Source organism: Pelophylax lessonae (genome assembly GCF_965119305.1).
Source record: "Pelophylax lessonae genome assembly, chromosome: 1".
NCBI classification, from domain to species: Eukaryota; Metazoa; Chordata; class Amphibia; order Anura; family Ranidae; genus Pelophylax; species Pelophylax lessonae.
In genome coordinates, this window is record NC_138768.1 from 852,255 (window position 1) to 872,527 (window position 20,273).

General features: G+C 47.6%; 1 protein-coding gene and 1 long non-coding RNA gene across 2 annotated transcripts; one reads left to right on the forward strand and one right to left on the reverse strand.

The window, feature by feature from the left end:
- Positions 1-1,249: 1,249 nt before the first annotated feature.
- On the reverse strand, positions 1,250-2,209 carry LOC309550124 (olfactory receptor 51G2-like; the record flags this gene model as incomplete). Its single annotated transcript, XM_082250573.1, has 1 exon — positions 1,250-2,209. The coding sequence occupies one exon, from the start codon at positions 2,207-2,209 to the stop codon at positions 1,250-1,252; it is 960 nt and encodes a 319-aa protein (XP_082106699.1).
- Positions 2,210-12,732: 10,523 nt separating this feature from the next.
- On the forward strand, positions 12,733-13,760 carry LOC309566342. The gene is made up of 3 exons (XR_014225865.1): positions 12,733-12,950; positions 13,567-13,653; positions 13,696-13,760. It is a non-coding gene; the product is annotated as an uncharacterized lncRNA (long non-coding RNA).
- Positions 13,761-20,273: the final 6,513 nt, after the last annotated feature.

The window sequence follows — 20,273 nt, forward strand, 5'->3', positions numbered from 1 at the left end:
TCACTGCCTTTTCTCTATCCCCTAATACCAGTTAGCTATTGCTCACCGTTCACATGCTACTCCTGGTGGAAGGGCTTCTGTTGTCCCTCAGCGGGTGTTATTAGAATGAAGGCCCGATAAGCAGGTTCGGCTCCGGCGTGCCATGAGGAGGCAGCGTGTACCATGTATCGCAGTGTTACAACGCCATGGGCTGGAGCTGGAACGCATCGGTGGCTCTTCCGGGTGACGTGCGGCCGGCGTGGGATTGAGTGTTTGGCCCACAATATGTCGTTGGTGAAGGATTGTGGAGGTCGTTGTTTCAGCCTCTGCGCCTTGTTCTTTGAAGCTCGTCTTAAGCTATGGATTATGCTCTGGTAGATCCTTTTAACTTTTTCTCCATACAGAATGGGATTGACTGTTTGGCCCACCCTGTGTCATTGGTGAAGGATTGTGGAGGTCGTTGTTTCAGCCTCTACGCCTTGTTCTTTGAAGCTCGTCTTAAGCTATGGATTATGCTCTGGTAGATCTTTTTAGTTTTCATTCCTGAAAGAGTGTATCAACGTGCCTTACAGAAATTATATTTCATATTACATTTTGTTAGGGCTCATTCTACAATGGAAGGTGGCCCCCTGCAATTACAGATTTAACAAGCCAGACTAGCACCCATTCATAACAACCTTGGACAGCAGACAGCTATATTTTGCATTTAGACGACATGTTAAACCACCTGTCCATTCATTCATTTGAACACTTGACAGTTGGATATTTTGCATTTAGATTACAAGACATGTTGCATAGAGATTGCTGACGCCACCCATAAACAATTGACAATTGCTTACATTAACACAGACAAGCTGAACACAGACAGTCCGACTACAACAAAACACCTCATATTGACACAGATGCATGGCGAAAGCAAAAGGCCCTTTCATGTACTGTTCTGTCTGAGATGTGCTATTGTTAATTTGACTGATGAATTGTAAACCAGTTGAAGCAGTTTTTTCCTGCTTAAACATGCCTTAAATATCAGCTACACGTGCAATAAAATCAGATGTGACTACACTTTGTTTAGGTACTCTGTGTTCTTGCATTTCCCAGCTGGAAGAGGATGAATTCACTATCTATTGGGGGGTTAGCAACTGAAAGGCTGTATATCATCGTGATTGCCTCCTGACGAGAATTGAGCTAACAATTCCATACAGAATGGGATTGAGTGTTTGGCCCACCATGTGTCATTGGTGAAGGATTGTGGAGGTCGTTGTTTCAGCCTCTACGCCTTGTTCTTTGAAGCTCGTCTTAAGCTATGGATTATGCTCTGGTAGATCTTTTTAGTTTTCATTCCATACAGAATGGGATTGAGTGTGGGTGGTAAGAGGAAATGGAGATAGGCCAAAGGGATGTGGACTAATGTAGAACTGTGACCTGCAAATCTATGAATCATCGATAGGCTGATCATGGGAATGTAGAACAGAAGCACAGCACTGATGTGGCGCACACAAGTCCGGAAGACTTTCCAGCGTGCCGACACTAAACTTAGTTGACAAACGGCTCGTATTATCAGGGCATACGAGAGAACAATAAAAAAAGCGTCCAGACCCATCGTGGAGATAACAGCAAATATACTGTAGATGTTATTCTCAATGGGCTTGGAGCAGAGAAGCCTCATGATGTCGGGGTGTAAGCAGAAGGCATGGGACAGCATGGCGCTCCTGCAGAGTCTGGAGGTTTGGACCATGACTGGAATAGGCAATATCACTACAAAGCTACGAAGCACTGTGAACAGTCCTAATCTCCTGGTCATATGACTGGTGAGAAGAGACGGATATCTCAGAGGGTTGCAGATTGCTACAAACCTGTCATAGGCCATAGCCAGAAGAATAGAAGATTCCATGACTGAAAAAGAATGAATAAAGAACATCTGAAGCAAACAAAGTGGCAATGGGAGCTCCATAGACTGGAAGGCGAATACACCCAGAACTGTGGGGATTGTAGTCAATGAGAGCCCCAGGTCTGTGATGGCCAGCATGGAAACCAAGTCATACATCGGAATCTGCAGAGATTCATCTGTCTTTATTATAAGTATTAGTATACAGTTTCCAAACAATGCTAGAAGATAAAGGAGGCAGAAGAGGCCTAAGATCCAGGAATACATATCTTCTAGGCCCGGAATTCCCACTAGAACAACAGTCCCGAGATTGCTGCTTTCCGTAATATTCATGGAGGAGACCATAGTACCCCTAGACATGACAAGATAACAGGTTATATACAGTATGTCTGCCTGTGATATCCGATGTAAGAGATTCACCTATCACGATATGGGGTCCCGCCCCTGAGGAACAGCTGTCTGAATAGGGCTCATCTAATGCCTATAGTGAGGTGTGGTCTAGTCTCAGTAGGAGATGCTGTCATACTGAATGCGAAGAATCTCTCTGGTCATAGATGAATGTTCGATGTGTTGGGTTTAAACACATTCAGTGTATTCATAAGATTTACCCAACTAAGACCCAGAAGAAGAACTGCTGGCTGTTCTGTAGATCGGTGCAGATTATTAGGCATATAGGTGGCCAATCCCCTCTTTATGTCTTCTCCACCTCTGATGTGCATGGATGCGGTCCTATGTTTGGCATGCTGGTCAGAAAACAGCACAGTTCTTTCTGTTTCCTCTGAGGTAAGGCTCGGTGGGAAGATATTTAGGAAAGACACTTGATTGACATTGGAGCTGATGTACAGAAGGTTCCTTCACTCCGTCTCTGCTGCCCCCTGTCCACACCATTCATCATTACAATCATAGGACTCCTCATGGTGATAAGGCTGTCACTCATGGAGTTTAGATGGTGTTGGGAACACTAGTGTAGGGGGCACTTAGAATTTGGATGAAGGACAAAACGCCAAAAGTTAAAATGGTGGAAAGAGCACCCCTAGAGTCTGGATGGTAGGGAGCACTAAGATTTTAAATAGTGAGGGGGACTCCGAGTCAAATGTACCGGAAGTGTTTTTTTTTTTTTTTTGCCCCTGTTCCCTAAAATATTAGGACTTCTGGTGGTGAGGCCGGCACTCTTAATATGTGAGTAATGGGGGGCACTCTTAATATGTGGATAATGGGGGCACTCTCAGAGTTTGGATGGTGGGAAACACTCTTAGAATGTGGGAAATGGGGGGCATTCTCAGAGTTTGAATGGTGGGGGACACTCTTAGAATGTGGTAATGGGGTGCATTCTCAAAGTTTGGATGGTGGGGATACTCCCAGTATGTGGGTAATGGGGGGGACTCTCAGAATTTTGGTTGTGGGGTACACTCTTATTATGTGTGTAATGGGGGCCCTCTTAGTATTTGGGTTGTGGGGTGGACTCTTAGTATGTGGGTAATAAGGGCACTATCAGAGTTTGGATGGTGGGGGACACTCTCAGTATGTGGGTAATGGGGGGCACTCTCAGAGTTTGGATAGTGGGTTACACTCTCAGCATGTGGGTAATGGGGGACACTCTCAGAATTTGTATGATGGAGGACACTTTTAGTATGTAGGAAATGGGAGGCATTCTCAGTATTTGGGTTGTGGGGGGCACTTGTAGTATGTGGGTAATGGGGGGCGCTCTCAGAGTTTGGATGGTCAGAGAACATCTCAAAGTTTGGATGGTGGTGGGACAATCCTAATATTTGGATGGTGGGGGACACTCTTAGTATATGGGTAATAGGGGGGGGGGTCACTTCCACAGTTTGGATGGTGATTGAACATTTCAAAGATTTGATTGTGGTGGGACAATCTCAATGTTTGGATGGTGGGGTATATTCTTAGTATGTGTGTAATAGGGGGCACTCTTAGAGTTTGAATGGTGGGGGACACTCTTCGTATGTGGGTAATGGGGGTGTCACTTCCACAGTCTGGATGGTGATTGAACATTTCAAAGTTTGGATGGTGGTGGGACAATCTCAATGTTTGGATGGTGGGGGACACTCTTAGAGTTTGAAATCTTGAGTGTTACTCTAAATTGTGAATGGTGGTCACACACAGAGTTTGGACAGTGCAAAGATACTCATAGGGGGGATTTACTAAAACTGGAGCACTCAGAATCTGGTGCAGCTTTGCATATTAACTAATCAGCTTGTTCAATTAAGCTTTGACAATAAAACCTGGAAGATGATTGGTTTCTTTGACAGACTCAATCGGGACAGGGGCTTTTGGAGGGGACTGCAGGGTAGCCTCTTGCCTAATGATTATGGGCCCTGGTATTTGAGGGAGCTACAAGCATTTAGGAAGATGTCCTGTTATAAAATGCAAGAGGACATTATTACATTGAACAGTCAAGGAAGCCATGATGGTCTCTGCCGACTTGAAACTCAGTGAGAAGATGTATGTGAAAAGAAAGGGGGTTATTGAGATTGGACAGCCCTGGGTCCTCTTAAATACTGGTGCCGAACTGTCTGTGTGGCCACTGACCTGAATCACCTAGGCTTGTCTAGGTGACTAGTTGTTAATTAGCTTACTGTTTATTTAGACCACTGTTTATGTTGGCTGTTCATTAGACATTACTGTTTACAGTTTGCATGTTTTAGGGTAATGCTATCAAGCTTGTACCTGATTTTGTGTGGTATATATTTTGTGTGAATTTACAATAAAGTGAGTTCCAGTTTGCACCTAAGCTAGTGTTATCCAGTCTTGGGTGCTCAGCTATGATATCAGTTCCTGGTTCCAGACTGGAGGAAGCTATATATCTTGGCAGAGGCACCCAAGTGGGGTGCTAGGCAGTCTGTTACATTTGGTTAACAGCTGTGGGATGCTTCCTGCAGTCTGGGACATCCAAACCACCACTGTGATCTGAGGTTCAGTTAGCAGAAGAGGAGAGGTACAGATACCAGCGGCCGTGGAAGAGGAATATGTAACAAATCTGTGAGAGATGCGGATGCAGTACAGGGGACCAGTACCAACGCAGGTCATGCTGGGATGGTATGACTCTGTCCACCGGAAACTCTGGAAGGAAGAGCTGGACCGTGAGCAAGGCTGTCAGGGAAAAAAACCTCTTCCCCACCCAGGAAAAGTATTGGTCGCAGTATGACTTTGGAGTGCTGTTTTTGGGGGAACAACTGCACAAGGAGTGGACAGCTGGGTTAAGCAGGCTGATCCAGGCAGAGGTGCAGCTGGACAAGAGCTGCCGAGCCCTTAACTGGTATATAGCCCAAGTGTGCCTGTGGACAGCGGACAACTTTGGCTACAGTGACTTCGGGCTGTTATACTAGAGGCTGTCCAAGGACCCTGATTTTGGGAGCAATCTGGAGTGGGGTTTGGAGAAAATCATGAAGTACAGAGACCAGAGGCTGACTGTCTCGGAAGTGCTGTGGGCACAGGAAGATTTGGAGTCTCTAGCCAAACAGGATAGGGAGCTGGAGACTGCCTATAGACGGCTGCTAGACTCTGCTCAGCAGCAGGACTGGGCTTCCTTTGCCTGGGACCATCAGGAAATACCAGCTGACAGCTCTGAAATCCTAGCTAAAGTGTCGGCAATGGGGCAGAGTGACAATGTGCTTTGCCCACCACCAGCTATGGAAGTGGAGCTATTATGGCGGATGCAGCAAGTACTGACTCACCTTGACGAACCTGTTCCTGCACAGGACGAGCTTGGATGGAGGAATGCATCTGTCCAGCAGCTGGGTAAAAGGTACAGGATATGGAGCAGCCGACTCATCTCCCCAGCGGCAGTTCAAGAATGAGGGAAGAGAGGAAGCCGTCCTCACTCCCCAGCCACAGATCCCAGAAAGCATGGATTTATTTGACTTTTCATCTGAGTATTTAACATTCACTGAGCTTCCAACTGAAGTGCTGAGATAGGGTCAGAGCTCCGCTAGCCTCTGCCCAGCACTGGTAATATCTTCTGGGTTCCAGGGACAGGAGATAGTGAAACTCTATCTTTAGCCACCTGCTCCAGAGACTGGGGATTTATTAGACTTTTCTGCTGAGAGGGAACAACCCAGCGAGCCTCCAGTAGAAGAGCTGACATCAAGGCAGACTGCTGCTGACCTCTGTCTACACCAATTAGTGGCCCTGGAGGATTTGTGCAGTGGCTCTGAATTTTCATTTGCTTTACAGTGGAAGAGCTGGCATTAGGGCAGAGCACCACTGACCTCTGCCCAGTATCCACAGCACTTCTGGAGATCCAGGGAGCCAGGGCGGGGAGTCCTCCCCAGCAACAGGCTGCAAAGAAGCTTGAACTCCCACCTGAAGTGCTGGCAACCAGACAGAGGGTCCAAGACCTCTGCCCCACACCCGCAGCAGTTCCATGGGCCCAGGGAGTGGAGGTAGCGGTTCTTCATCTCCAGCAGTAGACCAGTATCCAGGGGGAGAAGGTGGTGATTCTCCCTCCCCAGCAGCAGTCAGAGATGGGAGGGGAGGAAGTCACTCCCCCTCCCCAGCGGCAGGCCAAGAACCAGGGAGAGGAGGTAGTCATCCACCCTCTTCAGCAGCAGATCAACAGTCTGGGAGTAGAAGAAGCTGTCTCCCCCCCCCCCCCCGACAGTCAGCCAGAGCAAGGGAAATTGTCTTTTCTGCCCAACAGTTAGCCTGGGAGGATCATGTGGGGTCCCCAGCAGAAGCGCTGGCATCGGCCTCTTCCCAGCACCTGCAACAACTCCGGAGCTGGGGCAGGTGGCCTCTTTCCCCAGTGACAAGCTAATGTAGTGAAGCTCCTACTCCCAGCTGAAGTGATGGCAACAGGGCAGAGTGCCGCTGTCCTCTGCCTAGCACCTATAGTGTCTCCACGACTTCAAGGAGCCGGGGCAGTCAGCCCCTTTCCCCAGCAACAGAAAGTCCCAGAATGGTAAAGACCACCCAGCTGAAGCGTTGACCTCTGTCCCATGCCAACTGACGACAACCTTCCTTGCAGCCAAGAGTGGAGATCATGTGGACCGACTATGAGGGTTCACTCTGCCCGACTAATGCAGGTTCAAACCAGGTGGAGGTCTGGGACCTGGTTAGTCTCATTTTATGGGAGAGAAATGTGACAGACCCAACTGGGACAGGGGTTTTTGGAGGGGACCGCAAGTTAGCCTCTTGCCTAATGACTATGGGCCCTGGCGTTTGAGGGAGCTACAAGAAATTAGGAAGATGTCCTGTTATATAATGCAAGATGACATTACCACATTTAACAGTCAAGGAAGCCATGATGTTCTCTGCCAACTTGCAAACTCAGTGAGAAGATGTATGTGAAAAGAAAGCTGGTTAATGAGATTTGGACAGCCCTGTGTCTTCTTTCTGGGGAACTGGTGCGAAACTGTCTTGGGGCCACTGACCAGAGTCACCTAGGCTTGTCTAGGTGACTAGTTGTTAATTAGCTTACTGTTATTTCGATTTGTGTTTATGTTTATGTTGGCTTTCTTAGATGTACTAATGAGATTACTGTTCAGAGTTTGTATTGTTCAGGATAATGTGATCAGGCCCTTGTCTGATTTTGTGTGATATATATTCTGTGTGAGCTTACAAAAAAGTGAGTTCCAGTTTGCACCTAAGCTAGTGTCATCTAGTTCTTGAGTGCTCATCTACAATACCTGGTTCCGGACTAGAGGAAGCTGTATCTTGGCAGAAGCACCCAATCAGGGTGCTAGGAAGTCTGTCACATTTTCTTTGCAGAGCTGCACCAGATGTTGTGTGCTCCAGTCTTAGAAAATCTCCCCCACAGAGCTTGGATATTGGTGGTGGAGGCACTCTCAGAGTTTGGATTGTGCTCGGTTTATGCTACTGCGATCCCATTTTGATCTAATTTTCAGTGTGATTATGTAATGCAACGTGGTTGTGTTTTGGATGTGGTTGCCTATTCTGTGGAGCCAAAATCGCGCTGGAATCGCACCAAAGTAGTTCAGTATCCATTTCCAAGATTGTGCCACACTGAGTTGTATTGATGTGATTGAACAACGTTGAAAACAATCTGATTTCCATTGTCATGCTATTCTTTGCAACTGAAATTGGAAACTAATGTAAACAGGACTTAGAGTTTGAATAGTGAGGGGTACTCCCAGGGTTAGTGATAGTAAAGGCACACTCTCAGAGTTGGGATAGTGGGAGGACACTTTTAGAGTTTGGATTGTAGGGGACACGTTTAGTTTTTGGGTGATGGGAGACACTCTCAGAGTTTGGATTTTGGGGGGACACTTTAGTTTTTGGGTGATGTTTTGGGTGATGGGGGACACTTTCAGCGTAGTGGGGGAACACAATTGCCATGACATATAACAAGGGGGTCCTGGTACCCTTGAAATAAGATGGCACTTGGTAGTCTCTGGAACTTGAAATGGGATCATGAGACTTACCAAGGGGGGCCCTCGTACACTTGAAATACAGTAGGATGGTACATGGTAGATTCTGGACCTTGTAATGGGGTCTTGAAACAACGGGGGCTGGTATCCTTGTCATAAGGTGGCATTTAATAGACTTTGGCTCCTGTGACGGGATCATACGACATAACAATGGTGTTTTGGTAGACTTGAAATAAGGTTGCAATTGGCAGATTTAGGCTCTTAGTGAGGTAATGGTTTTCTGACACATTTAGAGATGGACCCATGAGCCTAGAAACACCTCACCATTCTCACTTTCCTCTATTAAATTTCACTGAAGTTCCCCTAAAACTCAGAGATTCCCCGGGGGGCTCTGAGATCGGGAGGAGAGGAAGAGATTACCAAAATAACTTACTGGAGTCTCGGTGCCCAATGCGCTCCCACAGTGTACCAATACTGGAGAAGTGTGAAGAATTGAATTATAAGTGTCACCTATTGTGTGTGTATACAGTATATAGCAAAGTCTCCATTAATGGATCATATTTCTGAATATATAGTGAAGTCTCCGTTATTTGATCATTTATATACTAATAATTATTCCATTGTCTTCATGTCATTAGTAATGTTTTCAGGATTCACGCAATCCCCCGGGGTCAGAAGAGTCTGGGGACCCACTTACTGTAATCGTCTGACTCTGAAGACCGACCCCCCAAAGATCAATCCATTTTCTTCTATGAACAAATCTTTAATTATGAATTTACTGGGAAATATCACAGAGCGTGTTCTGTAGGATCTTTATATGTTGTATGTAACTGATTAGTGGGGTTCCAGGGTGACTACTGTACAAGAAGAAGGGAGAGAAAAGGAATGGAAGGGAGAGGAAAGGGGGAAGGGAAGACAATTAAAAAAATGATTTAACACCCAAAACCCCACCCCATGATCTGCAGCTGATCTGGATTCCTTCATTGTGAGAGGAGGGGGTGGGCTTTCCAGTGTAAACTATAGTACTGTTTACATCAGTGAAATCTGTGATTGGTCATCACAGCAATCACATGGTACAGAGCCATCCAATGACAGCTCAGATCACAGACATTAAACCAAAAGGATAGACAGAAGAGAGGGGAGCGCTCCATGTCCTGTACTCTACTCTCTTATATGAAATTTACAGGTAACTAAAACTCCCCATCATTCTTAATCTTAATTCCATTATCCTATTATCATAATTGTACAGCACAGGGCACACGATGTGTAGTCATAGACCCTGGGATGTCCCAAACACAAGGGGGGGGGGGGCAACAACATGGCAAACAACAGCAAGCAGGCCCCCAAAAAAACAAGGGTCACTGAACCTGGAACTCTCAAATAACAGCTGGAACGCCTTATATCCGAATCCCACATCAGCAGAGGCCTGGACATCCACCCAGGAGGATTGTACGAAGGTTTTACCAGAAGAAGAGGTGACAGCTTTGCAGACCAGAAAAATAGAGGCTTGATGCTAAACGCTAACCCTGAACCCAACAGTTCTTGTGGAGTGGCCATGATAGGGTAGGGGGAAACTGGAAAGGAGCTGCCTGAGTCATCTAGTTATGGTGGAATAGGAAGCAGGATGACCCTTCTTGGGACCTTCATGGAGGACGGAAAGGGATTTGGGTTTTCGGAAGATGCATTAGCTAGGTAAACCCGAACTTCTCTGACCACATCAACACAATGGAGGGAATTTTCCTTGGCATACGTTGCCGCAGGACACGGGGAAGGGAGTACCCTCACTGAGATGAAAAGATGAGACAACCTTGGGGAGAAATGAGCGTTTGTGTCTCGGAACCTCCTTAACTACATATAAGATAAGAGAAGGTTCTTTACAAGAACAGCTGCCAACGCAGAGACACACCTGACGGAGGAAATAGTTACCGAAAAGGCCACTTTGAAGGACCAAAAGTATCGGATGTATATCTCGGGGGCCCCCGAAGTTCAGAGTGGGGGGATTAACATGGGCCACACCTTGTATAAAGGTCTTACGTTTTAGAAGCCGAAGGTCTTTTGAACAGAATGGATGGGGCAGAAACTTGTCCCTTTAGAGTATTATGAGACAAATGCTGGCCTAGAGCAGACTGGTGGAAGTTCAGGAAGCGAGGAATATTCCAGAGTCCTAAGGTGTTTGCTTTCCCACTGCCACAATAAGCCTTCCAAGTGCCATGGCAGATTTTATGGAAAGTAGGAATTTTGGCTTTGATGAAGGTGGGTATGACAGAATCAGTAATGCCCCTTTCTGTAAGGCCTGGGTATTAACAGCCGTGCCGTTAAAGCCAACAACTGAGAAGTAGGATGGAATGGAGGGCTTGTTACAGGAGGTCTGGTCTGAAAGAGTAACACACAGGTGTGAATGGGCCCTAATACTAAGTGTGAATGGGCCCTAATACGGCCCTAATGCCGGGTGTGAATGGGCCATAATACTAAGTGTGAATGGGCCCTAATACGCCCCTAATACCGGGTGTGAATGAGCCCTAATACTGGGTGTGAATGGGCCCTAATACCGGATGTGAATGAGGCCTAACACCGGGTGTGAACGAGCCCTAACACCGGGTGTGAATGAGCCCTAACACTGGGTGTGAATGAGCCCTAATACCGGGTGTGAATGAGCCCTAATACCGGGTGTGAATGAGCCCTAACACCGGGTGTGAATGAGCCCTAATACCTGGTGTGAATGAGCCCTAATACCGGGTGTGAATGAGCCCTAATACCGGGTGTGAATGAGCCCTAATACCTGGTGTGAATGAGCCCTAATACCGGGTGTGAATGAGCCCTAACACCGGGTGTGAATGAGCCCTAACACCGGGTGTGAATGAGCCCTAATACCTGGTGTGAATGAGCCCTAATACCGGGTGTGAATGAGCCCTAACACCGGGTGTGAACGAGCCCTAACACCGGGTGTGAATGAGCCCTAACACCGGGTGTGAACGAGCCCTAACACCGGGTGTGAATGAGCCCTAATACCTGGTGTGAATGAGCCCTAATACCGGGTGTGAATGAGCCCTAACACCGGGTGTGAATGAGCCCTAATACCGGGTGTGAATGAGCCCTAATACCTGGTGTGAATGAGCCCTAATACCGGGTGTGAATGAGCCCTAACACCGGGTGTGAACGAGCCCTAACACCGGGTGTGAATGAGCCCTAATACTGGGTGTGAATGAGCCCTAATACGGCCCTAATACCGGGTGTGAATGAGCCCTAACACCGGGTGTGAATGAGCCCTAACACCGGGTGTGAATGAGCCCTAATACTGGGTGTGAATGGGCCCTAATACGGCCGTAATACCGGGTGTGAATGAGCCCTAATACTAGGTATGAATTGGCCCTAATACGGGGTGTAAATGGGGCCTAATACTGAGTACTAGATTTGATTTCTCCATATGATACTAATTCTCTTTTTTTCTAAAAATCTCCCCCGATGTTTTCCTGTGTAACTCGTTACTCACCCAGAGCAATGGCGGAGGATTTTATTGGAGGCGAGGATAGAAAGGCAGAGACACAAATTGGTGAGATTCGCTTTATTACTGCAGACCCATAACCCAGCCAAATCCCCTGCCAATAATAATAATAATAATACAGATATGAGATACAAAATAACAGACATTTATAGAACATACAAGACGTAATTCCCATCTCTTTCCGGGTGCCGACCAATCAGAAGACAGCTTTTGTCTGTGGTGGGGTGTCACTGCTGCCTAGATCTAGATGGAAGCTGGGGTGTGGTCCAAGTAATAACAGGGAGGAGCAGATGTACTGGTGGCCTGGGGCCCTCACCTGCACCACCCCTGCCATCACCCGCATCACACCTGCCCTCACCTGCACCGCACCACACCTTCCATCACCTGCACCACACCTGCCATCATCTGCACCACACCTGCCATCACCTGTACCACACACAGGGCTGCTGTTAGAAATCGCGGGGCTCCGTACAGACTACCTGGCAGGCCCCCAAGAAAATATTAAAGATATAATTATCTAAAATTACAACAAAATCACTATTAGCAGACACAAATATAACATAACTCACATAATTCCTGCTAAATCCAAAAAAATAAAAACTATGTTAAATAAAAAAGAAGATGAGATGAGAAAAATATACAGGCTGGGCAGTTGGAGCTCCAGGATCAGAGAAACAGAGATAGAGAAACAAAGTTACAAATAAACTCCTGAGCAGAGATAACATTAGAGCCAGTGCTGGGAGGGGGGCCCACACAGGGAGGGGGATTAGTGAGGGACGACTGTCTCTTTCTCAGCAGATAAAAGCTGATAGCAGGGGGAGGAACAGATCAGATTCAGGTGCTGGAGGAAGATTTCTGTATTTGTTGTTCATCACTAATCCCCCTCTCTGTGTGGGCCCCCCTGTGTGCTCGGGCCCCCTACAAGAGGGCTGGTGGCCCCCCCCCTATCAGCGGCCCTGACCACACCTGTCTTCATCTGCACCATACCTGCCATCACCTTTACCAGGGCAGCCAGTGGCTGTTTATTGTCCTTTTTATACTAATAGATAACAACATCTTTAAATCACAATCAATACTAAGGGTTAAAAAACTATTAATCCAAATATTACCAACAAAAGGTGACCGGACACATGGCGAGAGGACAAAGGTGAACAGACACATGGTGGGAGTACAAAGGTGAGCAGACACATGGTGAGAGGACACAGGTGAGTAGATACATGGTGAGAGGACACAGGTGAGAGGACACAGGTGAGAGGACACATGGCGAGAGGATACAGGTGAGACAACACATGGTGAGAGGACAAAGGTGAGAGGACACAGGTGAGAGGACACAGGTGGGAGGACACATGGTGAGAGGACACAGGTGAGAGGACACAGGTGGGAGGACACATGGTGAGAGGACACAGGTGAGAGGACACAGGTGGGAGGACACAGGTGGGAGGACACATGGTGAGAGGACACAGGTGAGAGGACACAGGTGAGAGGACACAGGTGGGAGGACACATGGTGAGAGGACACAGGTGAGAGGACACAGGTGAGAGGACACATGGTGAGAGGACACAGGTGAGAAGACACATAGTGAGAGGACACAGGTGAGAGGATACAGGTGAGAAGACACATGGTGAGAGGACACAGGTGAGAGGACACATGGTGAGAAGGCACATGGTGAGAGGACACAGGTGAGAGGACACATGGTGAGAGGACACAGGTGGGAGGGCACAGGTGAGAGGACACAGGTGAGAGGACACATGGTGAGAGGACACAGGTGAGAGGACACAGGTGGGAGGACACATGGTGAGAGGACACAGGTGAGAGGACACAGGTGAGAGGACACAGGTGGGAGGACACAGGTGAGAAGACACATAGTGAGAGGACACAGGTGAGAAGACACATGGTGAGAGGACACAGGTGAGAGGACACATGGTGAGAGGACACAGGTGAGAGGACACAGGTGAGAGGACACAGGTGGGAGGACACAGGTGAGAAGACACATGGTGAGAGGACACAGGTGAGAGGACACATGGTGAGAAGACACATGGTGAGAGGACACAGGTGAGAGGACACATGGTGAGAGGACACATGGCGAGAGGATACAGGTGAGAGGACACATGGTGAGAGGACACAGGTGGGAGGACACATGGTGAGAGGACACAGGTGAGAGGACACATGGTGAGAGGACACATGGCGAGAGGATACAGGTGAGAGGACACATGGTGAGAGGACACAGGTGAGAGGACACATGGTGAGAGGACACATGGCGAGAGGACACAGGTGAGAGGACACAGGTGGGAGGACACAGGTGGGAGGACACAGGTGAGAGGACACAGGTGAGAGGACACAGGTGGGAGGACACAGGTGGGAGGACACAGGTGAGAGGACACAGGTGGGAGGACACAGGTGGGAGGACACAGGTGAGAGGACACAGGTGGGAGGACACAGGTGAGAGGACACAGGTAAACAGAAAAATGGTGAAGAAACATTTGGTGAGCAGATACACTGAGGAAGATATACTACAATTGGAGCACTCAGAATCTGGTGCAGCAGTGCATGGCAGCCAATCAGCTTCTATCTTCAGCTTGTTCAATGAAGCTTTGACTATAAAACCTGGAAGCTGATTGGTTCCCATGCAGAGCTTCACCAGATTTTGCACACTCCAGCTTTAGTAAATCCTCCCAATGGTGAGAAGATGTGGTGGGCAGACATATGGTGGAAAGTCCCGTATATAACATTATTTATGGTGAGGATTACTAGCTCTGAATTTCTGCATTCCCCGTGCATTCTCCGTGGACTTTGATTCTGATTTCTGGATTTCATGTGAGACAAAGGAAAGGTGGGGAACGTTTTATACCTTCATCAATAATATTTTCTCAGTAATGAGGGGGGAGGGGAGGAAGACTTCATCCAGACATGGTGTGTTGGGAACGTCTTCTCTGTCGTCGTCTTTTCGCTCTCCTGGCCTTCTAATGATGAAGAATTCCTCCCCACGTTTACTATTCTAGAATCGAATTCTGAGCACATGCTTCAAGATCACTTCTGGATCAATGTCTGAGTTCTGGGTCATCTTTCTGGACAATCTGTCCTCGTGGTCCCATATCTGGAATGGCCTTGTGTGGAGAGAACGGGGATTTGATGAAACAATGGTGTTCCTTGGTTGGGATGAAGATTGCAGGAACACCGGCGTGTGAGGAATAAATCATGGGAATTCTTCTCTTCAAAACCTGAGAAAAGAAAAAGTAATCATCATCCTTGTCTGAGCCAATCATATCCACCGAGGTGCTTTCCCCAGGAGTGTACTGAGTGCAGCACCACCAAGGTGCTTTCCACGGGAGTGTACTGAGTGCAGCAGATGGAAGGGACGGGTGTCATAGGTTAAGTATTATTAACAGTTGGACTTTGGGAATCAGGGAATGGGAATTCTCCCCCAAGTGGTCAGTGCTGTATTTTGGCCTAGGCAGACAAGGCCCAGGCCTAGGGCTACACTTTGCAGGGGGGCTGCAAAAAGATCGCCCCCCCTCCATCTGAGACTCTATTGGCCACTGTTTGCTAGAGCCACCTGGTGTCTAGCAACCAGTGATGTCATGGCTGTGACACCCTGGCCCTTCCCCCTCCCTCTCTCTCACCCTCCCCCATCCTCCTTTCTCTACCCCACCCCCCTCTTCCTCTCTCTCCCTCCCCCTCTCTCTCCCACCCACCCTTCTCTCTCTTTCTCTCTCTCCCCCACCCCCCATCTCTTCCCCACCCACACCTCTCTCTCTCCCTCTCCCACCCCGTCTCTCACTCTCCCACCCCTCTCTCTCTCTCCCCTCTCCTTCTCTCCCACCCCCTCACTCTCTCCCACTCTCCTCCCACCCCCCTCCCTCTCCCCCCCACCCCCTCTCTCTCCCTCTCTCTCCCTTTTCACCCCTCTCTCTCCCAACACCTCCCTCTCCCCCCTCTCTCTCTCACTCCCCTCTCTCTCATCCCCTCTTTCTCTCTCTTCCACCCCCCCTCTGTCTCTCTCATCCCCCGTTTCATCCCCCCTCTCTCTCCCCCCCACCACCCTCTCTCTCTGTCTCTCTCTCTCTCATCCCCCCTCACCCTTCCTTACTCACCCCCTCTCTCTCACCCTCCCTCACCCACCCCTCTATCTCTCTCCTACCCCCTCTCACCCCCCCTCATGATATCTCAGGGGTTCTTACCCAGACTTGTAGTCCTTCAATTTTGGAGGGAGTCGCATCCGTTAAACAGGAAGGGGGTGGACAAATTTACATTGGAGGGGGGTGGGGGGCGCCCAACTTTAGTCTTGCCTAGGGCAGCACAAAACCAAGATAAACCACCGCAAGTGGTAAACATAGAATTTACTCATCTAATATCGAATATACTCATCTAATATAGAATTTCACATTGGAAAGGTTTCTTTAGTCCTGATTACACGAACGCAGAAACACACCGTGTTCCCTTTACATTATTATTACTACTGCTATTGCTATAATGATTTTTGGTTCAGGAATATGGGGGGGGGGGGGGGGGTTGGGAACTGGAAGTATACTTGCTGTACAGACACATAATGGGTGATAGGACCACATTTCTGGCCTGGAAGGTGTTTGTCGGGGGTTTCATCATCCGCCGTCTTCCTTGTCCCCAATCTTTTAGCACCTCTCTAGTTCATTCCCGCCATCTACAGTGGGGGAAGTAATGATTTGATCCCTGCAGATTGTGTAAGATTGCCCACTTACATAGAAATGGCGGGTGTATAATTTTTATCATAGGTGCATTTTATATGATAGAGACAGAATATCAACCAAAAATCCAGAAAAACACACAATACAAATGTTATAAATGGAGTCGCAGTTCAGTGAGTAAAATAAGTATTTGATCCCCAAGCAAAACATGACTTAGTAGTTGGTGGAGAAACCCTTGTTGGAAGCACAGAGGTCAGACGTTTCTTGTAGTTGGTGACCAGGTTTGCACACATCTCAGGAAGGATTTTGGTCCACTCTTTACAGATCACATGGGCGGAGCGTGGGAAAGAATGATAGGCATAGCCCGCAGAATCCTGGACTCTATCTTTCTGCAAATGGAGACCTCAAGACTGACCCACAAGAGCCTGGTAACCTTCATGGCAGAAGTCTCAGCCATCATCAATGCCAGACCTCTAACTCCAGTCTCAGATCAGCCTGTTTTGCTCACACCAGCAGCACTCCTTACGCAGAAAACTGGAGTAATCAGTGCTCCTTATGGGAATTTCACCACTAAGGACTTATACTTGCGCTAGTGGAGACAAGTACAAAGTCTGGCAAATACCTTCTGGGACAGGTGGAGGAAGCAATATCTCTCTACCTTACAGCCACGTACTAAATGGCAAGATAACAAACCCAACCTGAAAAAGGGAGATCTTGTTCTTGTCAAAGACTGTCAGTCTCAAAGGAACGAATGGCCTTTGGGTCTCATCACTGACACCTTTCCAAGTGAGGATGGGAAGGTCAGGAAATTGGAAGTCAAAATCTATGGAAACAAAGAGACAAAGTTGTTCCTCAGACCAGTTTCTGAACTAGTTTTGTTGTTGTCATCTGGGGAATAAATAGTGGTATCTGATGATACCAGACGGGGAGTGTCATGCCTCCAGCATAAGAATATAATTAATGCTATTGGAAATTGTAATACCAATATTGTCCACAAGGTGCCACTGTGACAATACAATTGTTGGACAGTACTTTATGGTATCTCTTGCTCTCTATTACTGAGTATTAGTTCCACCCCTCTCTGAGAAAATCTCCATTTTAGAACACCTCATGGACACAGCCACAGAGCATCTGAGGTTCCTGTAGGAGATTCCTGAACCCCTTTTGGAAGCATCGCTGGTATGCCCATGAACTGTTAGTTATATATTTAGTGCATATATTGTTTGTTTGTACACTGATTGTATGCTTTATCTGTTTATTTACAGTTTCACCTATTCTCAATCCTATTTACATATCCATCTGACTTGTATCCTGTTTCATGTGACCACCATTCTTTCACTGAAATAAACCCTAAAGTTACAAAAGACTGGTTATTATAGGATTGAAGGTTTAGCTGTATGTTGAGCTGCACACGCCTGGGGAAATACGTGTAGTGAGAACAGAACAGAGTGGCCTAGCCAGTCTCCAGATATTAATCCTATAGACAATTTATGGAGAGAGCTGAAACTTTGTGTTGCCAAGCGACAGCCAAGAAACCTTAAGGATTTAGAGAAGATCTGTAAAGAAGAGTGGACCAAAATCCCTCCTGAGATGTGTGCAAACCTGGACACCGACTACAAGAAACGTCTGACCTCTGTGCTTCCAACTACAAGAAATGTCTGACCTCTGTGCTTCCCAACTACAAGAAACGTCTGACCTCTGTGCTTCCAACTACAAGAAACGTCTGACCTCTGTGCTTCTATCTACAGGAAACGTCTGACCTCTGTGCTTCCATCTACAAGAAACGTCTGACCTCTGTGCTCCCAACTACAAGAAACGTCTGACCTCTGTGCTTCCATCTACAAGAAACGTCTGACCTCTGTGCTTCCATCTACAAGAAACGTCTGACCTCTTTGCTTCCAACTACAAGAAACCTCTGGCCTCTGTGCTTCCATCTACAAGAAACGTCTGACCTCTGTGCTCCCATCTACAAGAAACGTCTGACCTCTGTGCTTCCCAACTACAAGAAACGTCTGACCTCTGTGCTTCCATCTACAAGAAACGTCTGACCTCTGTGCTTCCCAACTACAAGAAACGTCTGACCTCTGTGCTTCCATCTACAAGAAATGTCTGACCTCTGTGCCCCCATCTACAAGAAACGTCTGACCTCTGTGCTTCCAACTACAAGAAACGTCTGACCTCTGTGCTTCCCAACTACAAGAAACGTCTGACCTCTGTGCTTCCAACTACAAGAAACGTCTGACCTCTGTGCTTCCATCTACAGGAAACGTCTGACCTCTGTGCTTCCATCTACAAGAAACGTCTGACCTCTGTGCTTCCATCTACAGGAAACGTCTGACCTCTGTGCTTCCAACTACAAGAAACGTCTGACCTCTGTGCTCCCATCTACAAGAAACGTCTGACCTCTGTGCTTCCATCTACAGGAAACGTCTGACCTCTGTGCTTCCAGCTACAAGAAACATCTGACCTCTGTGCTTCCAACTACAAGAAACGTCTGACCTCTGTGCTCCCATCTACAAGAAACGTCTGACCTCTGTGCTTCCATCTACAAGAAACGTCTGACCTCTGTGCTTCCCAACTACAAGAAACGTCTGACCTCTTTGCTTCCAACTACAAGAAACGTCTGACCTCTGTGCTTCCACCTACAAGAAACGTCTGACCTCTGTGCTTCCCAACTACAAGAAACGTCTGACCTCTGTGCTTCCATCTACAAGAAACGTCTGACCTCTGTGCTCCCATCTACAAGAAACGTCTGACCTCTGTGCTTCCATCTACAAGAAACATCTGACCTCTGTGCTTCCAACTACAAGAAACGTCTGACCTCTGTGCTCCCATCTACAAGAAACGTCTGACCTCTGTGCTTCCACCTACAAGAAACGTCTGACCTCTGTGCTTCCCAACTACAAGAAACGTCTGACCTCTGTGCTTCCATCTACAAGAAACGTCTGACCTCTGTGCTCCCATCTACAAGAAACGTCTGACCTTTGTGCTTCCAACTACAAGAAACGTCTGACCTCTGTGCTTCCAACTACAAGAAACGTCTGACCTCTGTGCTTCCATCTACAAGAAACGTCTGACCTCTGTGCTTCCATCTACAAGAAACGTCTGACCTCTGTGCTTCCATCTACAAGAAATGTCTGACCTCTGTGCTCCCAACTACAAGAAACGTCTGACCTCTGTGCTTCCATCTACAAGAAACGTCTGACCTCTGTGCTTCCATCTACAAGAAACGTCTGACCTCTGTGCTTCCATCTACAAGAAACATCTGACCTCTGTGCTTCCAACTACAAGAAACGTCTAACCTCTGTGCTTCCATCTACAAGAAACGTCTGACCTCTGTGCTTCCAACTACAAGAAACGTCTGACCTCTGTGCTTCCATCTACAAGAAACGTCTGACCTCTGTGCTTCCATCTACAGGAAACGTCTGACCTCTGTGCTTCCCAACTACAAGAAACGTCTGACCTCTGTGCTTCCATCTACAAGAAATGTCTGACCTCTGTGCTCCCATCTACAAGAAACGTCTGACCTCTGTGCTTCCAACTACAAGAAACGTCTGACCTCTGTGCTTCCAACTACAAGAAACGTCTGACCTCTGTGCTTCCATCTACAAGAAACGTCTGACCTCTGTGCTTCCAACTACAAGAAACGTCTGACCTCTGTGCTTCCATCTACAAGAAACGTCCGACCTCTGTGCTTCCATCTACAGGAAACGTCTGACCTCTGTGCTTCCATCTACAAGAAACGTCTGACCTCTGTGCTTCCAACTACAAGAAACGTCTGACCTCTGTTCTTCCATCTACAAGAAACGTCTGACCTCTGTGCTTCCATCTACAAGAAACGTCTGACCTCTGTGCTTCCATCTACAAGAAACGTCTGACCTCTGTGCCCCCATCTA